This window comes from Neopelma chrysocephalum, unplaced genomic scaffold (genome assembly GCF_003984885.1).
Source record: "Neopelma chrysocephalum unplaced genomic scaffold, ASM398488v2 Primary Assembly neopelma1_128, whole genome shotgun sequence".
Classification (NCBI taxonomy): domain Eukaryota; kingdom Metazoa; phylum Chordata; class Aves; order Passeriformes; family Pipridae; genus Neopelma; species Neopelma chrysocephalum.
This window is the reverse complement of record NW_020897790.1, coordinates 1,447,649-1,461,643: the sequence shown is the minus strand read 5'-3', so window position 1 is coordinate 1,461,643 and position 13,995 is coordinate 1,447,649. Positions and strand designations below refer to the sequence as shown.

Sequence of the window (13,995 nt, the reverse complement as noted above, 5' to 3'; positions counted from 1 at the left end):
CCCCCAACAACAGCCCTCACCCCCACTTGCTGCTCCAGCAGCTCCTAGTCTTTCCCAGACTCATCAGGCAACAACTACATAAACAAACCTCATTTTTAAAAAAAACTGTGCTGGAATCTTCTGAGAGGGATTCACTAACATAAAGATGGATTTTTCAATTTTTTTTTAAGAGACAACTTCAATAATAAAACTCTTCCATAAAAAATTGGTTTTCATCTAGCTTCTTTTTTATGTAAGTTTTGCCAGCAGAGAATAACACAGGCATGTCACCAGATGGCACGCCCACCAGAACTATCTTTAATTTTTTTCCTTGGAGACGTAAGCTGAAGTACCTGCAACTATGCTGTAATTTCCTTTTAGAGAGAACTTACCAAGCAGAGTTTTTTTGGAACTGAAGATATTTTCTAGCCCAACTCCCATTTTTAAACCCTTTTTAAAGATTTGGGACGACCTTATTCAACCATCGGAGGGGTTTATAAAGTCTTTTCAGAAAGGAAGAAGCGGATCAGGGAGAGAAAACAGCGGCACTGAAAATAACAATTGCTGTCAAAACCGAGTTGTATTAATTCAGTGACTCGCCTCACAAGACAGTCTTTTTATAATGTTCCCCATAACGAGGGAAGACAATGGTTCCCCTTGATTTTCCTTCCCCCCCATGCAGCTCTATCTGTCACTGGCCATAGCAACAGGGAAGAATAGCCCCGGATTTGCCAGCGGACAAGGGGGGCCCCCGGCACCCTGTGTTATCCCGGCACAATCGCCCTGTTATTTGACAACCAGCGAGTCTGCAGGAGAACACGGTTCTTGGCATCGTGCTGAGTGTCAGACTGACAAGCTCCAGCCAAGCCCCTGGTGATAAACCTGCACGGCAGGTTGGGAAAACCTCCCCAGTCTCAGCGTGTCTTTGCTGCGAGTTCCAAAGCATGAGTCAGCTCACGAAAGGACAGCAGAGCCGCTGACACACAGAGAAAACACCTCTGGCACCTCCACACCACGAAAACCCTCCGTGAAAAAGTACCGTGAAAAACTCTGTTACAAGTGCTGTGCACGTGGGGGGGAGTTGCAGTTCAAAATGCAAGTCTGCAGTGCTAAGCCTGCAGAAAGTGTAAGGATATCCAACCACTGTCTTGGAATAACTCTTTGTCAAACTCGAATTTTAACTTGATAAGGTGATGCTAACTTTTTGCATACTTAAAAAAACCCAACCAAACAAAAAAAGCATAACTCCCTGCCGGTAACACAGAAAGTTTCCCTGGTCTCCCTGAGGCCTACCAGGCATATTTTGGATTTATTTTTTTTTTAAAAATCCATTTCTACGCTGCAGATGAGCAAATTAGGTGCTGTCTACAGCACTCTGCCAAAAGCAGCTGAGGCAGCTTTCCCAACATTTCTGGCTTTGCCATGCAGCAACTCCAGTTTCCATTTCTATACTTCATGCAGAAGGATCACTTGGAACAATGGAGGTGGGGGTAAAGGTTTTCTTTCCTAGGTTTCAGAAGGGTCTGGAAAAAGAAACAAGCATCTCATTATTGCCTGTGACAGAGGGTGGAGGGTTTCATGCTTTTCCATTCCCAGTTAGCCAAATGCCACGGAGAGGGAGGCTCTCTAATTTGCAAACCAGACTCCCAGGACACTCGAAATCCTGTCCCCCCTTCTTCACCGTGGCAGCTGAGAATTATGAAGGAGGGGGACAGCTGGGCTTCTCATTAGCACAACGCCTGAATCCATGGACAATCATCTGTACCCACCTCCTGCTCACAGCTGAGAGGTGTCTTTCAAAACCTCTCTGGGGGCATGGAGCGGGTTTGGTGCGGCAGAGTCAAAAGATAAACGCAAGGCAGGGATTGAGGAGGAAGCCGGCACCGGGGTTATTGGTCTCCATGAGAACACAACTCACTAGAACGCTCCAGCTCGGAGATAAAGTCTCCTCTCTAAAAGCAGGCTACATTTACATCTGCTGGTTATCAGTGTAAGCCTCCAACAACTGCCAGATATTACGGACACGGTCCCACTAACTGCTCGCACAGAACTGGGAACGCTCAGCGGGGCCAAGGCCTTAATGGAGCTCGGCTCTGCCAGGGCGCCTTTTTCAGCTGCCTGGGTCTCCCTTCTTTCCCTAGAGCGCATCTCCGCCTTAATTAATAGGTCACTGAACCGGTTTATGTTAATTGTCACAAAGTACCTCGTCTTTGTTCCCAAGGGGAGGGACCAAAGTTCATTCGGTTGCTGCCCACGAAGCAAAATTGCGAAGTGCGGGGTTCTGTGCACACCTGGACTGCCACCGATTCCTAAGGGAGCTCTTTTATGCCGCAGTAAAGCTCGGCCGGGTCCCTGGCGGGGCTCAGGCCACCGGGGAGCCCCACCTGCCCCATCACCTGCCCCGGGATTCACTTCCACGCTCCAGCCGCTCCTAACTCAGCTGGGGCACGCAACGCTACCGCACCAACTTCTGCCCGCCGGGAAGGAGGAAAACGTTACGGAAACATCATAAAACCCGGGGGGGAGACCCTTCGGGTGGGCGTTCTACCCAGACCCCGCTCTCGCCCGCCCAGCACGGCGCTCACCGGGGAGGTGCCCCGGCGGATCCGCGGACGGTCCCGAACCCGTGTCCCCGCGGGAAGGGAAGCCGTGCGGGAAGGGGAAGCCCGGCTCGCCCGCCCTCCAAACGCCCTCGCGGCGCAGCGGCGGCCGCCCCCCCGCGCTCCCCGCCGGCTGAGGGGAGCGGCTGCTGCCGGGGCCCCCCGGGGGACCGGGGCACAAAGGGAGAGAGCGGCGAGCGGGACGGAGCGCGGCCGCCAGGCCGGCGGGGAGCGGCGGGCAAGAGGGCGGGCGGCGGCCGCGTCCTTCTCGCCGGGCTGCCCTGCTCTGCCCTGGCCGGCGGGACGGGGCAGAGGGAAGAGGAAAGGACCCCCCCCACACACGCCCCGCGGGTACTCACAACAAGAAGCTCATGGCGACGGCGGCGGAGCGGGACCGGCGGCTGCCTGGGCTCGGCGCGGCTCGGCTCCCAATGGCAGCGCAGGGCGGGCGGGTGCGGGGAGAGAGCCGCGGGGCGGGGACACGGCCCGCCCGGCCGCCATCGCCCCCAGCGGCCCCCGCGCCGCCGCCTCCCCTCACGGCTGCGGCCGCGGGGCTACAGCTCCTCCCGCTTCCCTCACGGCACCGGGGCTGCCCCTCAGGCGGCCCCTCTTGGCCCCGGGCACGGTGATCCCCCTCAGGCGGCCCTTCTTGGCCCCGGGCACGGCGATACCCCTCGGGGTGATCCCGCCCGCCGCCCCCTCAGAGACACCCATGTGTGCCCTCCTAGACAATTCCCTGGAAACGGGGAGACCCCCTGCCCCTCCATAGCCGGCCTTCTCCTCAGAGACGGCCGTGTGTCCACCCTCAGACATTTCCCTGGAAACAGGCACCCCCTGCACCTCCGGAGCCCCCCTCGTCCCCACAGGCCTCCCCCTCTTGCCCTCAGGACAAAGAAGTTCAGGTACCAGCCCACAGGTCACCATCACGCTCGGAAAAATAAGAGGAAGGTCTTAACCAGCGTTTCTGCTCCCGTCACGCAACCCTTTTTTTTAAACAAAGTCGTCAAAATGGATTCTGATATTTCTAATATGTGATTTGCGAGCAATTAGTAACCGGGCTGGTGCGGGTGAGCAGTCAGCTAAGGAAGGCCACACCTCAGAGGTGACGCTATGGGCAGCTGCAAACTGCTGAGGTAAAACAAGTCCAGTTTTTCTAAATAAGCCTTGCCAGGCAGATTTAATCACATCCCAGCTCTTTTTATGGCAGAAATTACAATCCCAGGGTGTAATTTCACACAAAAATCTGCCTCTGTTTAGGTCAGTAAGAAGCCGGATTTTGAAGAGAACACAGGACAGGCTACACAACCCCCTGAGATTCCCTCCTGCCCCATGGGGATTCAGCAACCCCAAAAACCTCACGCTGCTGCAGGTAGGCCAGAGGAAAACCTCATGACTTTCAGATTTATCAGGCAAATTCTCTACATCAAAACAACCTACAGTCCCACAAAACAGTAAGGTTCCATATGGCACATCAGAGGTTTCAGCTATAATGCCTTACGTGGCCACACTGACAGTCATCTGCTTCTCTCACGTTTTTAAATGCTGAAACTGCATTTTCTACTTTCTGGCTCTGTCCTTCAGACTAAGTCAGAATGCCAGGTCAGTGCATTTCTAAGTAAATTAAAATTACACTACTGTTTTTAGGACACCTTTAAAATTCAGTGTTTCACCAGGCACCAAAGGTGTAATTAAAAAGCATTTCACCATGATTGCAAAATTTTCCTTTTGGCTGTATTAGCAAAAGCATGAAATGGGTCTTTTTAACAGATGCTGTCAGACTAAATCAGCCACGTTAATCAAACGAAAATACATCACTGATCTTTCTGGCACATTCACGTTGGGACACGAATAACCCACGTTCCCCGCTCCCGCCCATGCGCTTCCTTCTACCCACAGAATGTTTCATTTTAGCGGCAAGTTAAAATTAAAAATGTTTGTTTACTTGCAGTAGGGAATACTTGGCCGGGAGAAACGGTTACGTAACGAGTAAGGTTTTATGTCTCACATTAACATCGGTCCGTTTGGGATGGCTGAGGGTCACATGAAGGGCTCCCTTCAGACAACCCGAGGGGCTGGCAGCGCGCGCAGGCTTACGCAAGAGTCGAACCGCTCCGCTGCTCCGGGGAAGGCACAGCCAGCGCTCCCGTGGCCCCACGTCTGTCGTTTCGGTTTATCCATTACGCTGCACAGCTCAAAGAATTCCTCTGAAAGGGCCCTCCAGCTGACAAAGCGCTTGGGTCCCGAGCTGAAGTTTCCAGCTTTTCGGCGCAGCCGGGTTAACACGGAACGTTCCAGCTGAAAGAAGCTCAGAAATTAAGATCACAAAACATGGGACAGGGGCAAAAAGGAAACAACGTTTTGTTTTGAAATGCAAATAATACAGTATATAAATAAATATGAATAATTTCAGAAAATACCACAACAGAACATAAGGTCAATTTTTCCCGACGATAAATTACACAGAGGGATAAGGACTGTTTCCCAATACAAGATAAGCACCTGTTTTAGTATCACCTCCGAACATTTTCATTTTCTCTCTGATCAGGCTAAAGAATAGCTGGTATTAATTATTCTCAAAAACAACCTGTTTAACATGATTGAAGAAGTATCAAAAAAGGCATCTCCCAAGGCAGATAAATTAAACCTCTTGGTCCACAGGAGTATGGAGTCATCTCCTGAGATTTTCTATTTTTACAGAGGCAGATTCCCTCTCCTAAGTAGACTTCATTCAGCACCAGTTCTGTCGAGTGAGTAAATGCAAATTCTCTTGTCCTAGGATGACTTTTCCTTTCCTATCATAGGTGCAGAGGCTTTGATTCCTCATGTAACTAAGGAAGCTCTGAGATTCCTGGGCAACTTCAGTGCCAACGGATGCCCAGCAACACAATGCTCTCTAAAGCTAGCTTGCACAAACCTGACAAGCTGCCAGGCAAGCATCAGTGAGTATTTTTTCCTGTACTTGGGAAGCAAATAAATCAAAGGTAAAATGGGTGGGAGATGTGCATCCCTTCAAGAGACTCTTCCTTGCACCCTGCTTGGGTCACAAGAGAGGAACGCACATAACATTCCCTTGGTCCCTAAGATTCAGGGATCTGCTTATCCAATTAAACTGAAAGCACAACAGCCAATCTAGATACAGATAAGTGCTCAAGATGCATTCCTATAGTTACCTTAATTTTTTTTCTCCTATAATGTTTGCTTGCTGATTTAAAGAAGGTTTTGAAGAGAAACCTGACAAGTAGGCTACAAAAAATTGGAATGTGAACCACTTGAGCACCAAGGTCAACATTCCTTTGAAAATGTGCATAATGCATGATTTACCTTGAAAATTCAGAAGGGTTGAGAGTGCTGTTGTCAAGAGGCTGTGCTGTTATCAGGGTTATAGTCTGTCATGTGAAAGTTTGTTACAAGAAATAGTTTACAAAAGCAGAAGCCAGCAACAAGGAGGTGACATGAAGTAGCCTGTTCACATTTTCAAAAGGGTGATAAGAAACATTCAAGGCTTCTGATAAAAGAACGTGTTGGCACCACAGCAAGATGAAAGACTTGTGCTGAAAAACCCAAGATTGTATTTTGAGGTTGATAACTTGCAATGGCTTGAGATTACAACCCTTCCTTGCTGATCCTAAGGCTAAAACTGCAGGATGTCAGAAAAAGAGGAATATCTTGGCTGTCATAGCTCTCACCATCTTCCTGACACTGGGCTTCACGTGCCAGGCTGGCACAGCCTCTGTCTGCCTGATGCCTGCCTGAATATCTTGGATTTGAGCCTGCGGAGCCTCCCTGCATTCCTCCACTGTTGGGGTCTGGGTTTTTGGCTTGCATTTTCTCTTCCTGCTCATTTGGCTTCACGCTATTTTTTTTTTCTGGGTTCAGCACGACCTACCTTCACCATGTGTACAAGAAGCTGGTGCTGGCTTTTTCCCCCTTATCTCTCAGATGCAGCAACAACAGCAGGACTGTTTTCCCAGATCACCTGGAAGGGGAATGTTTCTTGCCAACAGGTTCAGCCAGTGCTGGCCTCTAAGACTGTCAAGCAGGGAAGGGAGCAAGGGGGAGAAAGTCAGCTCTCTTAGACAATAACTCTGCAGGGAAGGCGTGTAAAAGCCTCGTCATGCTGAAGCCTGACTTAAAACTTCATATTGCAAGTAGGCTGTGGTTTGGGTTTTTTTCTCCTTTACGAACAGTTTGATTAAAAGAAAAAAATTAAAGTGCTATTGATGACAGAAACTCCAAATGGGGGTGCTGGTGGGTGAGAGGCTGGACATGCCCTGGCCACGTGCACTGGCAGCCTGGAAAACCAACCATGTCCTTGGCTCATCCCACACCGTGGGCAGCAGGGGAGGGGGGGATTCTGCCCCTCTGCTGTGCCCTGGTGAGACCTCACCTGGAATGCTGCATCCAGCTCTGGGGCACCAACACAGGAAGGACATGGAGCTGTTGGAGCGAGTCCAGAGGAGGCACCAAGATGATCAGAGGGATGGAGCAGCTCTGCTGTAAGGAAAGGCTGAGATAGTTGGGATTGTTCAGCCTGGAGAAGAGAAAGCTTTGGGGTGACCGAATTGTGGCCTTCCAGTACCTGAAGGAGCTACAAGAAAGATGGAGAGAGACTATTTACAAGGGCCTGGAGTGACAGGACAAGGGGGAACGCCTTCACACTGACAGTAGGATTAGATGGGATATTGGGAAGAAATTCTTCCCTATGAGGGCGGTGAGGCCCTGGCACAGACTGCCCAGAGAAGCTGTGGCTGCCCCATCCCTGGAAGCGTCCAAGCCCAGGCTGGATGGGGATGCTGACACCCTGGTGCAGCGGAGGGTGACCTGGAAGCGCTTCCCGCGCGGTTCCCGTGCGGCGCCTGCCGGGAAGGGAGGTCGCGGAGGCGGAGCCGCGATTCCCCGGCATGGCCGTGGCCGCCGCCGCCCGCCGCGGTCTGTCCGCGCTGCTGCTGGGCCGGCTCCTGGCGCTGCCGCCCGCGCTGCGCCCGCCGCCCGCCCGCACCGGCCCCGCTCCCACCCCCCGCCCGGGGCCGCTCCGCGCCGCGCTCCGCACCTACAGCCAGGTACAGCCCGCGGGAATGGCGGCCACCTGCCCCCGCGGGAACCCGCGTCCTTCCGCCGCTTAACTCGGGGGGGTTTCTCGTGTCTCGGCGCCAGGTCACCGATGCTCCGTCCCAGGAAGGTCGCCTCTCAGAGCAGGAGCCCGGTTCGCCCAAGGCAGAGACTGACAGTGTCTACCTCGTCAGGGCACAAGGATTCCCCTTCTCGTGCACCGAGGAAGATGTGCTTACCTTCTTTGATAGTACGGGTGTTCATTTTCCTGGCTGACTGTCCTCTCTGCTGCCTTTGAAACCGTAGCTCGTGATTACCTAGCAGAAAGAAAATTTAGAGATCGTTAGCCAGAGAAAGATGAGGTTTTATTATTGCTGCAAAAATATCCACAATTGGCGCATATAAAGCAAGTATTGAATTTCTAACCTGCCAGACAACAACTAGAAGCTCACCCTTAAGGCATTTTATGTTCAGTTGTACAAGTCTTTCCCATTTTAGTGTCTCCACAGCAAAGGCAATCCAATTCAAAGTGATGCCTTTACAGACCATTATGGCTGGCTTTATTCCCTCAACTCCTCTCTTTAAGAAACTGGACTGTGTTTTTACTGATTGGTTTAAACTTCAGGGTTGCTTTCTAATTCATAGGCTTTTGCATACCTCTTCAGGGCTGATCCCCCCATACTGTAATACAGTACCACATCCTTCCAGAGGCCAGATCCAAGTTTTTTAATTACTTACTCACCTGCCAGACTAAATTAAGGCGGTTTGAAGTCAGATTCAAGGTTAGGAATAGGTGTGTTCCACTCTTTGTTTTGCAGCGCTGGGATGGGATCAGCTCTGTGTGCTGTAGTCAGGATAAAGAGACCCCTGTGTCTGATGTAGTTCTGTATGTTCCTCTGTGGTCTGTTCCTCGATTTCCAGGCTGTAGAATTCGGAACGGTGAGAACGGGGTGCACTTCCTCTTAAACAGGGATGGGAGGCGCAGGGGGGATGCCTTGATCGAGCTGGAGTCCAAAGAAGACGTCCAGAGAGCCCTGGAAAAGCACCTGAGGTACATGGGCCCACGCTACGTGAAAGGTGGGTTTGGAACAGCACAAGTTACGTTGGAACAAAATTTCCAAGTGAATAAGAGCAACTTCATTACTAATAATAAAGTGGGCTGGCGTGGAGAGCTGCAGGGTTTGGAACTGAGCAACAGATCAGCTAGTAAGGCATCATTGATCCAAATTTTCCAAGGCTGGGCAGGGAAAGCAAAGGGGCAGGACCATAGAGCGTGGGGTGGGGGAAGAAATGGGATGGAGCTTTGCAGAGGGGGAAAGCTGCCTTAGGAGAATGCCCATGGAGTGCTGCCATGAGGGAGAACGTTCCCTACCTGCGTTCCTTGCAGTGTTTGAAGTCCACGACAGTGATGTGGAGGGCTTGATGCAGAGCCTGCGGGATGAGTCCCAAGCCATGAACGATGGAGTGGTGCTGCTCCGAGGCCTCCCCTTCAGCTCCACCGAGGAGGACATTGCGGATTTCTTCGCAGGTAACTCAGCCCGCTCTGCGCTCTTCGTTGGCCAGGCATTTACTGCCTTAAGTTGATGCTTTGTTGTTCCCCTGAGGGATAAAAGCAAAGCAGGTGCAGCCTTGAGCACATTAAACACCACAAGGAGTTGCTGTTCCCCTGGAAGTCACTCAGGCTGCAGAGTTTCCCTGTACCTCTGACTTTGTGCATGTCTAACCCAGGATCAGTTCCTGGAGCGCTCTGTTTTGGGGCCAGGGGAAGAAAAGGAGAGGGAGCCATATGCTGTGATCTGGCATTGGGTTGCTACCAGGGCAAAGCTGAGAAGGAGGAAGAGGTCTATGGTAGCTACAGCCCAGGTGAATGCAGTGTGGGTGTTCACAGCTGCATGATCAGGATAGCTGGATCATGTATCCCATACTCACTACTAGAGCAGTCCAGGTGGTTCCTGGCTCCCCAAGATGATGATACACAGCACAGAAACTGAAACTCACTGAATTTGACCTGAGCTTTAAAGAGATAGGGGAAAAGCTACCATAATAATGAGAGAAAATTTCAAGAATATTTGTGCTCTGGACCTCTTTATTGCCTAGAACTTGGATTTACTTATTTCCATAGTTATTTGAAGCCTCAAGTTGATTTAATTTTTTTAATTAAGCCTTCTGTGAAAACTAACTTGAAACAAATAAATCAGAATTTAAAGAACATACTTAGGTCAGCATGAGCAGTTGTTTCAGAACTACTTAACTGCCTGATTAGGCAGTCAAAAACCAGAAGAATAAGGAAAAAAAAGAAGTCTTTCTGAGCTATAGCACAAGTTCCTGCCAAGGTCAATGCCTCTTTCTCTTCTCCCCTCTCTAGGTTTGAAAATAGCAGACATAGCCTTCATTTATCGGGGAGACAGAAAGACAGGAGAAGCTTTTGTGCAGTTTGCAACTCCTGAAATGGCAGCTAAAGCCCTGTTACGGCACAAAGAGTATATGGGAAATAGGTGGGTACTTACCTGGGGTCCCAGGGGGTAGAAGAACATGTTATGGAGCACCTTATTCCCTTCCTGCCGGGTGGAACAGCTCTTCTCACACTCACAGTGCTATTAAGGAAAGCAGAGGCACCTGCAGCTCTTGTAGTCTGGGGGAATCTGGGGCCTCTCGGAGAAGAGTCTCAGGTGTTTTCGGTGTTCCTGAAGACCTTCTCATCCCAGCAGAAAGGGCTGACAGCATTCAGAGGGGGGAACACTGGATAGACACAGGCTGCCCAGCCCCAAGTGCACGGGGCTCCTCTGCCTCCTTCCAACACGTGACCCTCCAAATTTCCACCAGGTTCCTCCATGCTTCAGGCAGTTCTGTCAGCCAGCCCCCTTCCCTTCATCCCAGTAACCAGACAAAGAACAGGTTACCTGGCTTGAGTCCCTTCCCAATGGAGACTGCTGGCCAACACCACACTATCTCCCACCTCTTTGGTTACGAGATCCCCATGGGCTGCCCTCCCTCCCTGGGAAGTTCACCATTTTACTCCAGAGCACTGAGCCCTGTGCCACACACTTACCTCACCAGAGCCTCTCTCCTCTCAAGCAGAAGCACAGACCACTTTTTCCAAGCATAAAGGTGTCATTTAGGTTTGAAAAGGCCTTTAAGATCATTGTGTCCAAACATTAACCACAGCACTGCCCAGCCCTAAATCCTGTCCCTAAGCACCACACCTGCACAGGTTTTAAAAATCCCCAGAACTGTGCTCAGGAAAGAAAACTCAAACAATCAAAAGTGTTTTCCCCCTGCTGAGTTTTCTGACTTCAGTAATCTATAAAACTCTTTATCTGCACCCCACATAACAAAAGATTTATCCTTACCTCTTCTCCTGCTCACCCCTGACTTCCTGCTTTTTATACCTTGCTTCCTTTTCCCAGAATGCATTGGGTTTGCCCCCTCCCCCTCAAAAGGAGACAGCTGCTCTGTAGGCAGAAATTAATTAATTAATTACTTGAATTAATTAACAGACTTCCCTCCTCTCCAGTAGAGATTAATTCTGAATCTACTGTTAGCTTTTCCTTTGTCATGATGGAATGAGAGCTGACCTGACTCATCCACCTGAGCTCACACACCTGCATTTCCATGTGATTAGCCAGGAAATGGAGGGGTTTCCAAAGCTGCTTGCAGTTGCTCCCATTCATTCTTCCTGGTTTTATCCAGAACTGGCCTCCAGCAGTGCCCAGTACAGAGTGGGGGTCTGAGGGGCAGCTGAGCTGTCAGCTCTGCCAGCCTATACATGGGGTTACTTCCCCTACTCTGGCTTTGGGAAGGGAGGAAAGCCCTCTCCCTTTGCTGTGCATATTCCCTTCATCACCACACTATTCCTTCAGTGCTGTGGAAGTTGCCTGATACAACACTGCTGGTGCAATCCCATCAATTCCGTAGCCATAAGGAAATCTCAGGGCTCCACTGAAGTATTTCCCGTGACTCTGTGCATCTTCTTGGTCTGCTCATTCCGTGAGCTGTTTTGGGGCTGGGTGTTGGTTTTAATTCGGGGTTTTTAGAAAATTCAGTTTGCAGAAGTGCAGCGAGGCAAAAACAGTTAAATGAATGAATCATTCAGCACGGAATCTTCCCATGCCAGGGCTCTCACCCCAAGTAGCTGAGCAGAGCCGAGGCAGGAAGCATCCTGAAGGTGCTTTATCCAGACCCTGGGAGCCAGGTGAGCCACGTGCTCTTCCCCTTTGCATTCCAGGTATATAGAAGTGTATGTAAGCAGAAAGCACCAGATGCAAAGGCACATGTCCCACGACAAGCAGTTGATGACCTACTCCAAAATGAGAAGAGAATATGAATCCCTCCCTGAAGAAAGGGGATGGAGAGGCACGAGAGCCCAGGAAGAAAACAGTGAGTCCCTCCCTGTTGTGGGTGTTCTTCAAGGCCCCTTCATTTCACCCCACTTTTATGGCAGGGAGGGGGTAACTGCAAGCACTAATGTTGGTTTTTCCTTCCATTCCACAGGATTGTACAGGGGAGAAACAGAAAACTCCAGGAGCGTTTTAGAGCCTGGGAACACCTCATCACCAGCACGGCACTGTGTCTGCATGAAGGGTCTCCCTACCCAAGCTACTGCCCAAGACATAATAAATGTGAGTTACAGTGAAACTACAGATGAAAGGTGGCTGTCATTCCCAGTGCAAACCCTCTCTTAATGGTTACAGCTGGAGCAACTGCAGGTTGTTGATTTATTTGTGTGTGTTAGTTCTCAGAGCTGTGTGGCTTCAGGTGGAATGTGGGGTACAGGTGCCTGGGGCAGCTGAGGCCTCTGGGGCACAACAGGGATCCTCTCCCCTCCATGGATAAGAAGGGATTAAGGCTTTGCTGGGATGTGTTAATACCCATCACTTGGATTACTGTTTCTTTCTCACCAGATTTTCTCTTTTCAGTTTTTTGCTCCGCTGAGGCCCACAAGGATCCTGGTGGAATACAACTCCCAGGGAGACGCCACAGGAGAAGTGGAGGTGCATTTTGAGAGCCACGAGGACGCCGTGGCGGCGATGGCGAAGGAGGGGTCACAGATGAGTAAGTCAGGAAAAGGGGGTGGGTCCTACAACCGCAGGACTGAAGCCTCAGGTAGTTTGACACAGTTTGTCCAGCTGTTGTTACACCCTGTGCAGAGGGATCGCCTTAAATATAGATTTCCAAGTTCACAGTGTGCTGTGGGCTTTGCAGAGAAAAGCAAAAAAAAAGAAAATGTAACACATGCAAGTGCCTCTTACATGTTTTCCAGAGTCCAGTGCCGTTGATTTATTCCTGAATGAGCATCCAAAGGCAAAGGAAAACTGCTAGTGACAGTGGCACGGGTTCAGATTTGGTAAGTGCATCTGTCTCTGTCCTTCCTGGTCTTCTTTTAGCAACGTGTGCCTCAGGCTTATCATCTCTGGTACTGAGATTTCAACCAGCCCAAAGGGTAAAGTGTGGGGTGGCTGAAGGGAAACACCCCCCCAACCTGAGACCAGGTGTCCAGCCTGGACCCCCCCCACCCCCACCTGCATGGTTCCACAGGTGCCAGTCCCACGGTGCAGGAGCAGCATTTAAAGCTCTGATGGGGTTGTATTCCCTGGCAAGGAAGAGGAAATGTGGCTAAACATTTTCCACAGATGTGGCTTAACAGTAATGGGCCTTTTGGAGGGGGCAGGGTTTCATGTGACCTTGATGGAAGATGCTGGACAATGTTTTCCACTAATTCCCTTCTGAAAGTGGGAGGTGGTGGCCACTGCTCCCCAAGGCAGGGAGGGCAGCTCTCCCTCTCAGTCCCAGGTTTGTAATCCAGGCCCGGGATACACCCTTGGGGCAAGTTCAGGATGTGCACCCACCTCCCACCTGCATCCTGTGCAGCCTCCCTGGCACCTCCCTCCTGTTGGCCCCTGCACTGAGGGAATTAAACATCTGCCACCCCTGTGCACGTGCTGCAGCCCCCCCAGACATGTCCCACCTCGAGTCTGTGGTACTTTACTGCTGCCAAACTCTACTATTCTAATAGAATAAAATTTAAACTGGGAATGAAGTGCAGTGGGGCAGGGGGGAGAAAGGAAAGCACTAACCTGCATCAAGAGAATGATTTTTGTTTTTCCTCTTCCTTTTATCAGGCCGGGTGAACGCGTTTCTTGTGTATGAGCGTGAAGATCGGGTACAAGTGTCAGCGCTTAGCAAGGAGGACAAACTGTAAGATCTAGCTTAGCCTTGTGTAAGAGGAGCATGTAATAAATGTGCTGGACTGGGGGGAGTGTTACAAAAGCAGCAGCAGCTGCACTGCAGGAATGGTCAATGGGTGGAGCAGTCCTGGGCTCCAGGTGCAGAACGGTGCATTAATAAACACCAGGATTGACAACTGACA

General features: G+C 50.7%; 2 protein-coding genes and 1 long non-coding RNA gene across 8 annotated transcripts in view; 1 reads left to right on the top strand and 2 right to left on the bottom strand.

Moving 5' to 3' along the window:
- Positions 1–3,062, bottom strand: part of MOB1B (MOB kinase activator 1B) — a 22,667-nt gene extending 19,605 nt beyond the window's left edge. Inside the window, exon 1 of one of the 2 annotated variants that reach the window (XM_027698498.1) lies at positions 2,939–3,062. In XM_027698498.1, coding sequence (XP_027554299.1) covers positions 2,939–2,952 — 14 coding nt within the window. In that variant the 5' untranslated portion in view covers positions 2,953–3,062. Of the gene's footprint in view, positions 1–2,270; positions 2,403–2,938 lie in introns of those variants that run through there. The other variant, XM_027698500.1, reaches the window with a different exon arrangement.
- Positions 2,427–13,995, top strand: GRSF1 (G-rich RNA sequence binding factor 1). 4 transcript variants are annotated; one of them, XM_027698493.1, is made up of 11 exons: positions 2,427–2,514; positions 3,837–3,948; positions 5,381–5,518; positions 8,550–8,705; positions 9,016–9,156; positions 9,994–10,123; positions 11,854–12,005; positions 12,120–12,247; positions 12,545–12,680; positions 12,889–12,972; positions 13,748–13,995. In XM_027698493.1, exons 2-10 carry the CDS (start codon positions 3,909–3,911, stop codon positions 12,945–12,947), a joined length of 1,080 nt encoding a protein of 359 aa, XP_027554294.1. In that variant the 5' UTR covers positions 2,427–2,514; positions 3,837–3,908; the 3' UTR covers positions 12,948–12,972; positions 13,748–13,995. The 4 variants fall into 4 exon arrangements, with proteins under 4 accessions (XP_027554294.1, XP_027554293.1, XP_027554292.1 ...); XM_027698492.1 differs by lacking the exon at positions 2,427–2,514 and adding an exon at positions 2,713–2,930; XM_027698491.1 differs by lacking the exon at positions 2,427–2,514 and adding an exon at positions 3,197–3,481.
- On the bottom strand, positions 3,953–7,010 carry LOC113974932. 2 transcript variants are annotated; one of them, XR_003536703.1, is made up of 3 exons: positions 6,967–7,010; positions 6,466–6,555; positions 3,953–4,874 (listed from the first exon to the last, which is right to left on the bottom strand). It is a non-coding gene; the product is annotated as an uncharacterized LOC113974932 (long non-coding RNA). The 2 variants fall into 2 exon arrangements; XR_003536702.1 differs by lacking the exon at positions 6,967–7,010 and having other exon boundaries at positions 6,466–6,917.

Coding starts and splice junctions, on each gene's coding strand:
- GRSF1 (XM_027698490.1), top strand. CDS start 7,481: ATGGCCGTGGCCGCCGCCGCCCGCCGCGGTCTGTCCGCGCTGCTGCTG. Junction 8,706..9,015: donor GGGCCCACGCTACGTGAAAG/GTGGGTTTGGAA, acceptor CGTTCCTTGCAG/TGTTTGAAGTCCACGACAGT. Junction 12,248..12,544: donor CTGCCCAAGACATAATAAAT/GTGAGTTACAGT, acceptor TTCTCTTTTCAG/TTTTTTGCTCCGCTGAGGCC.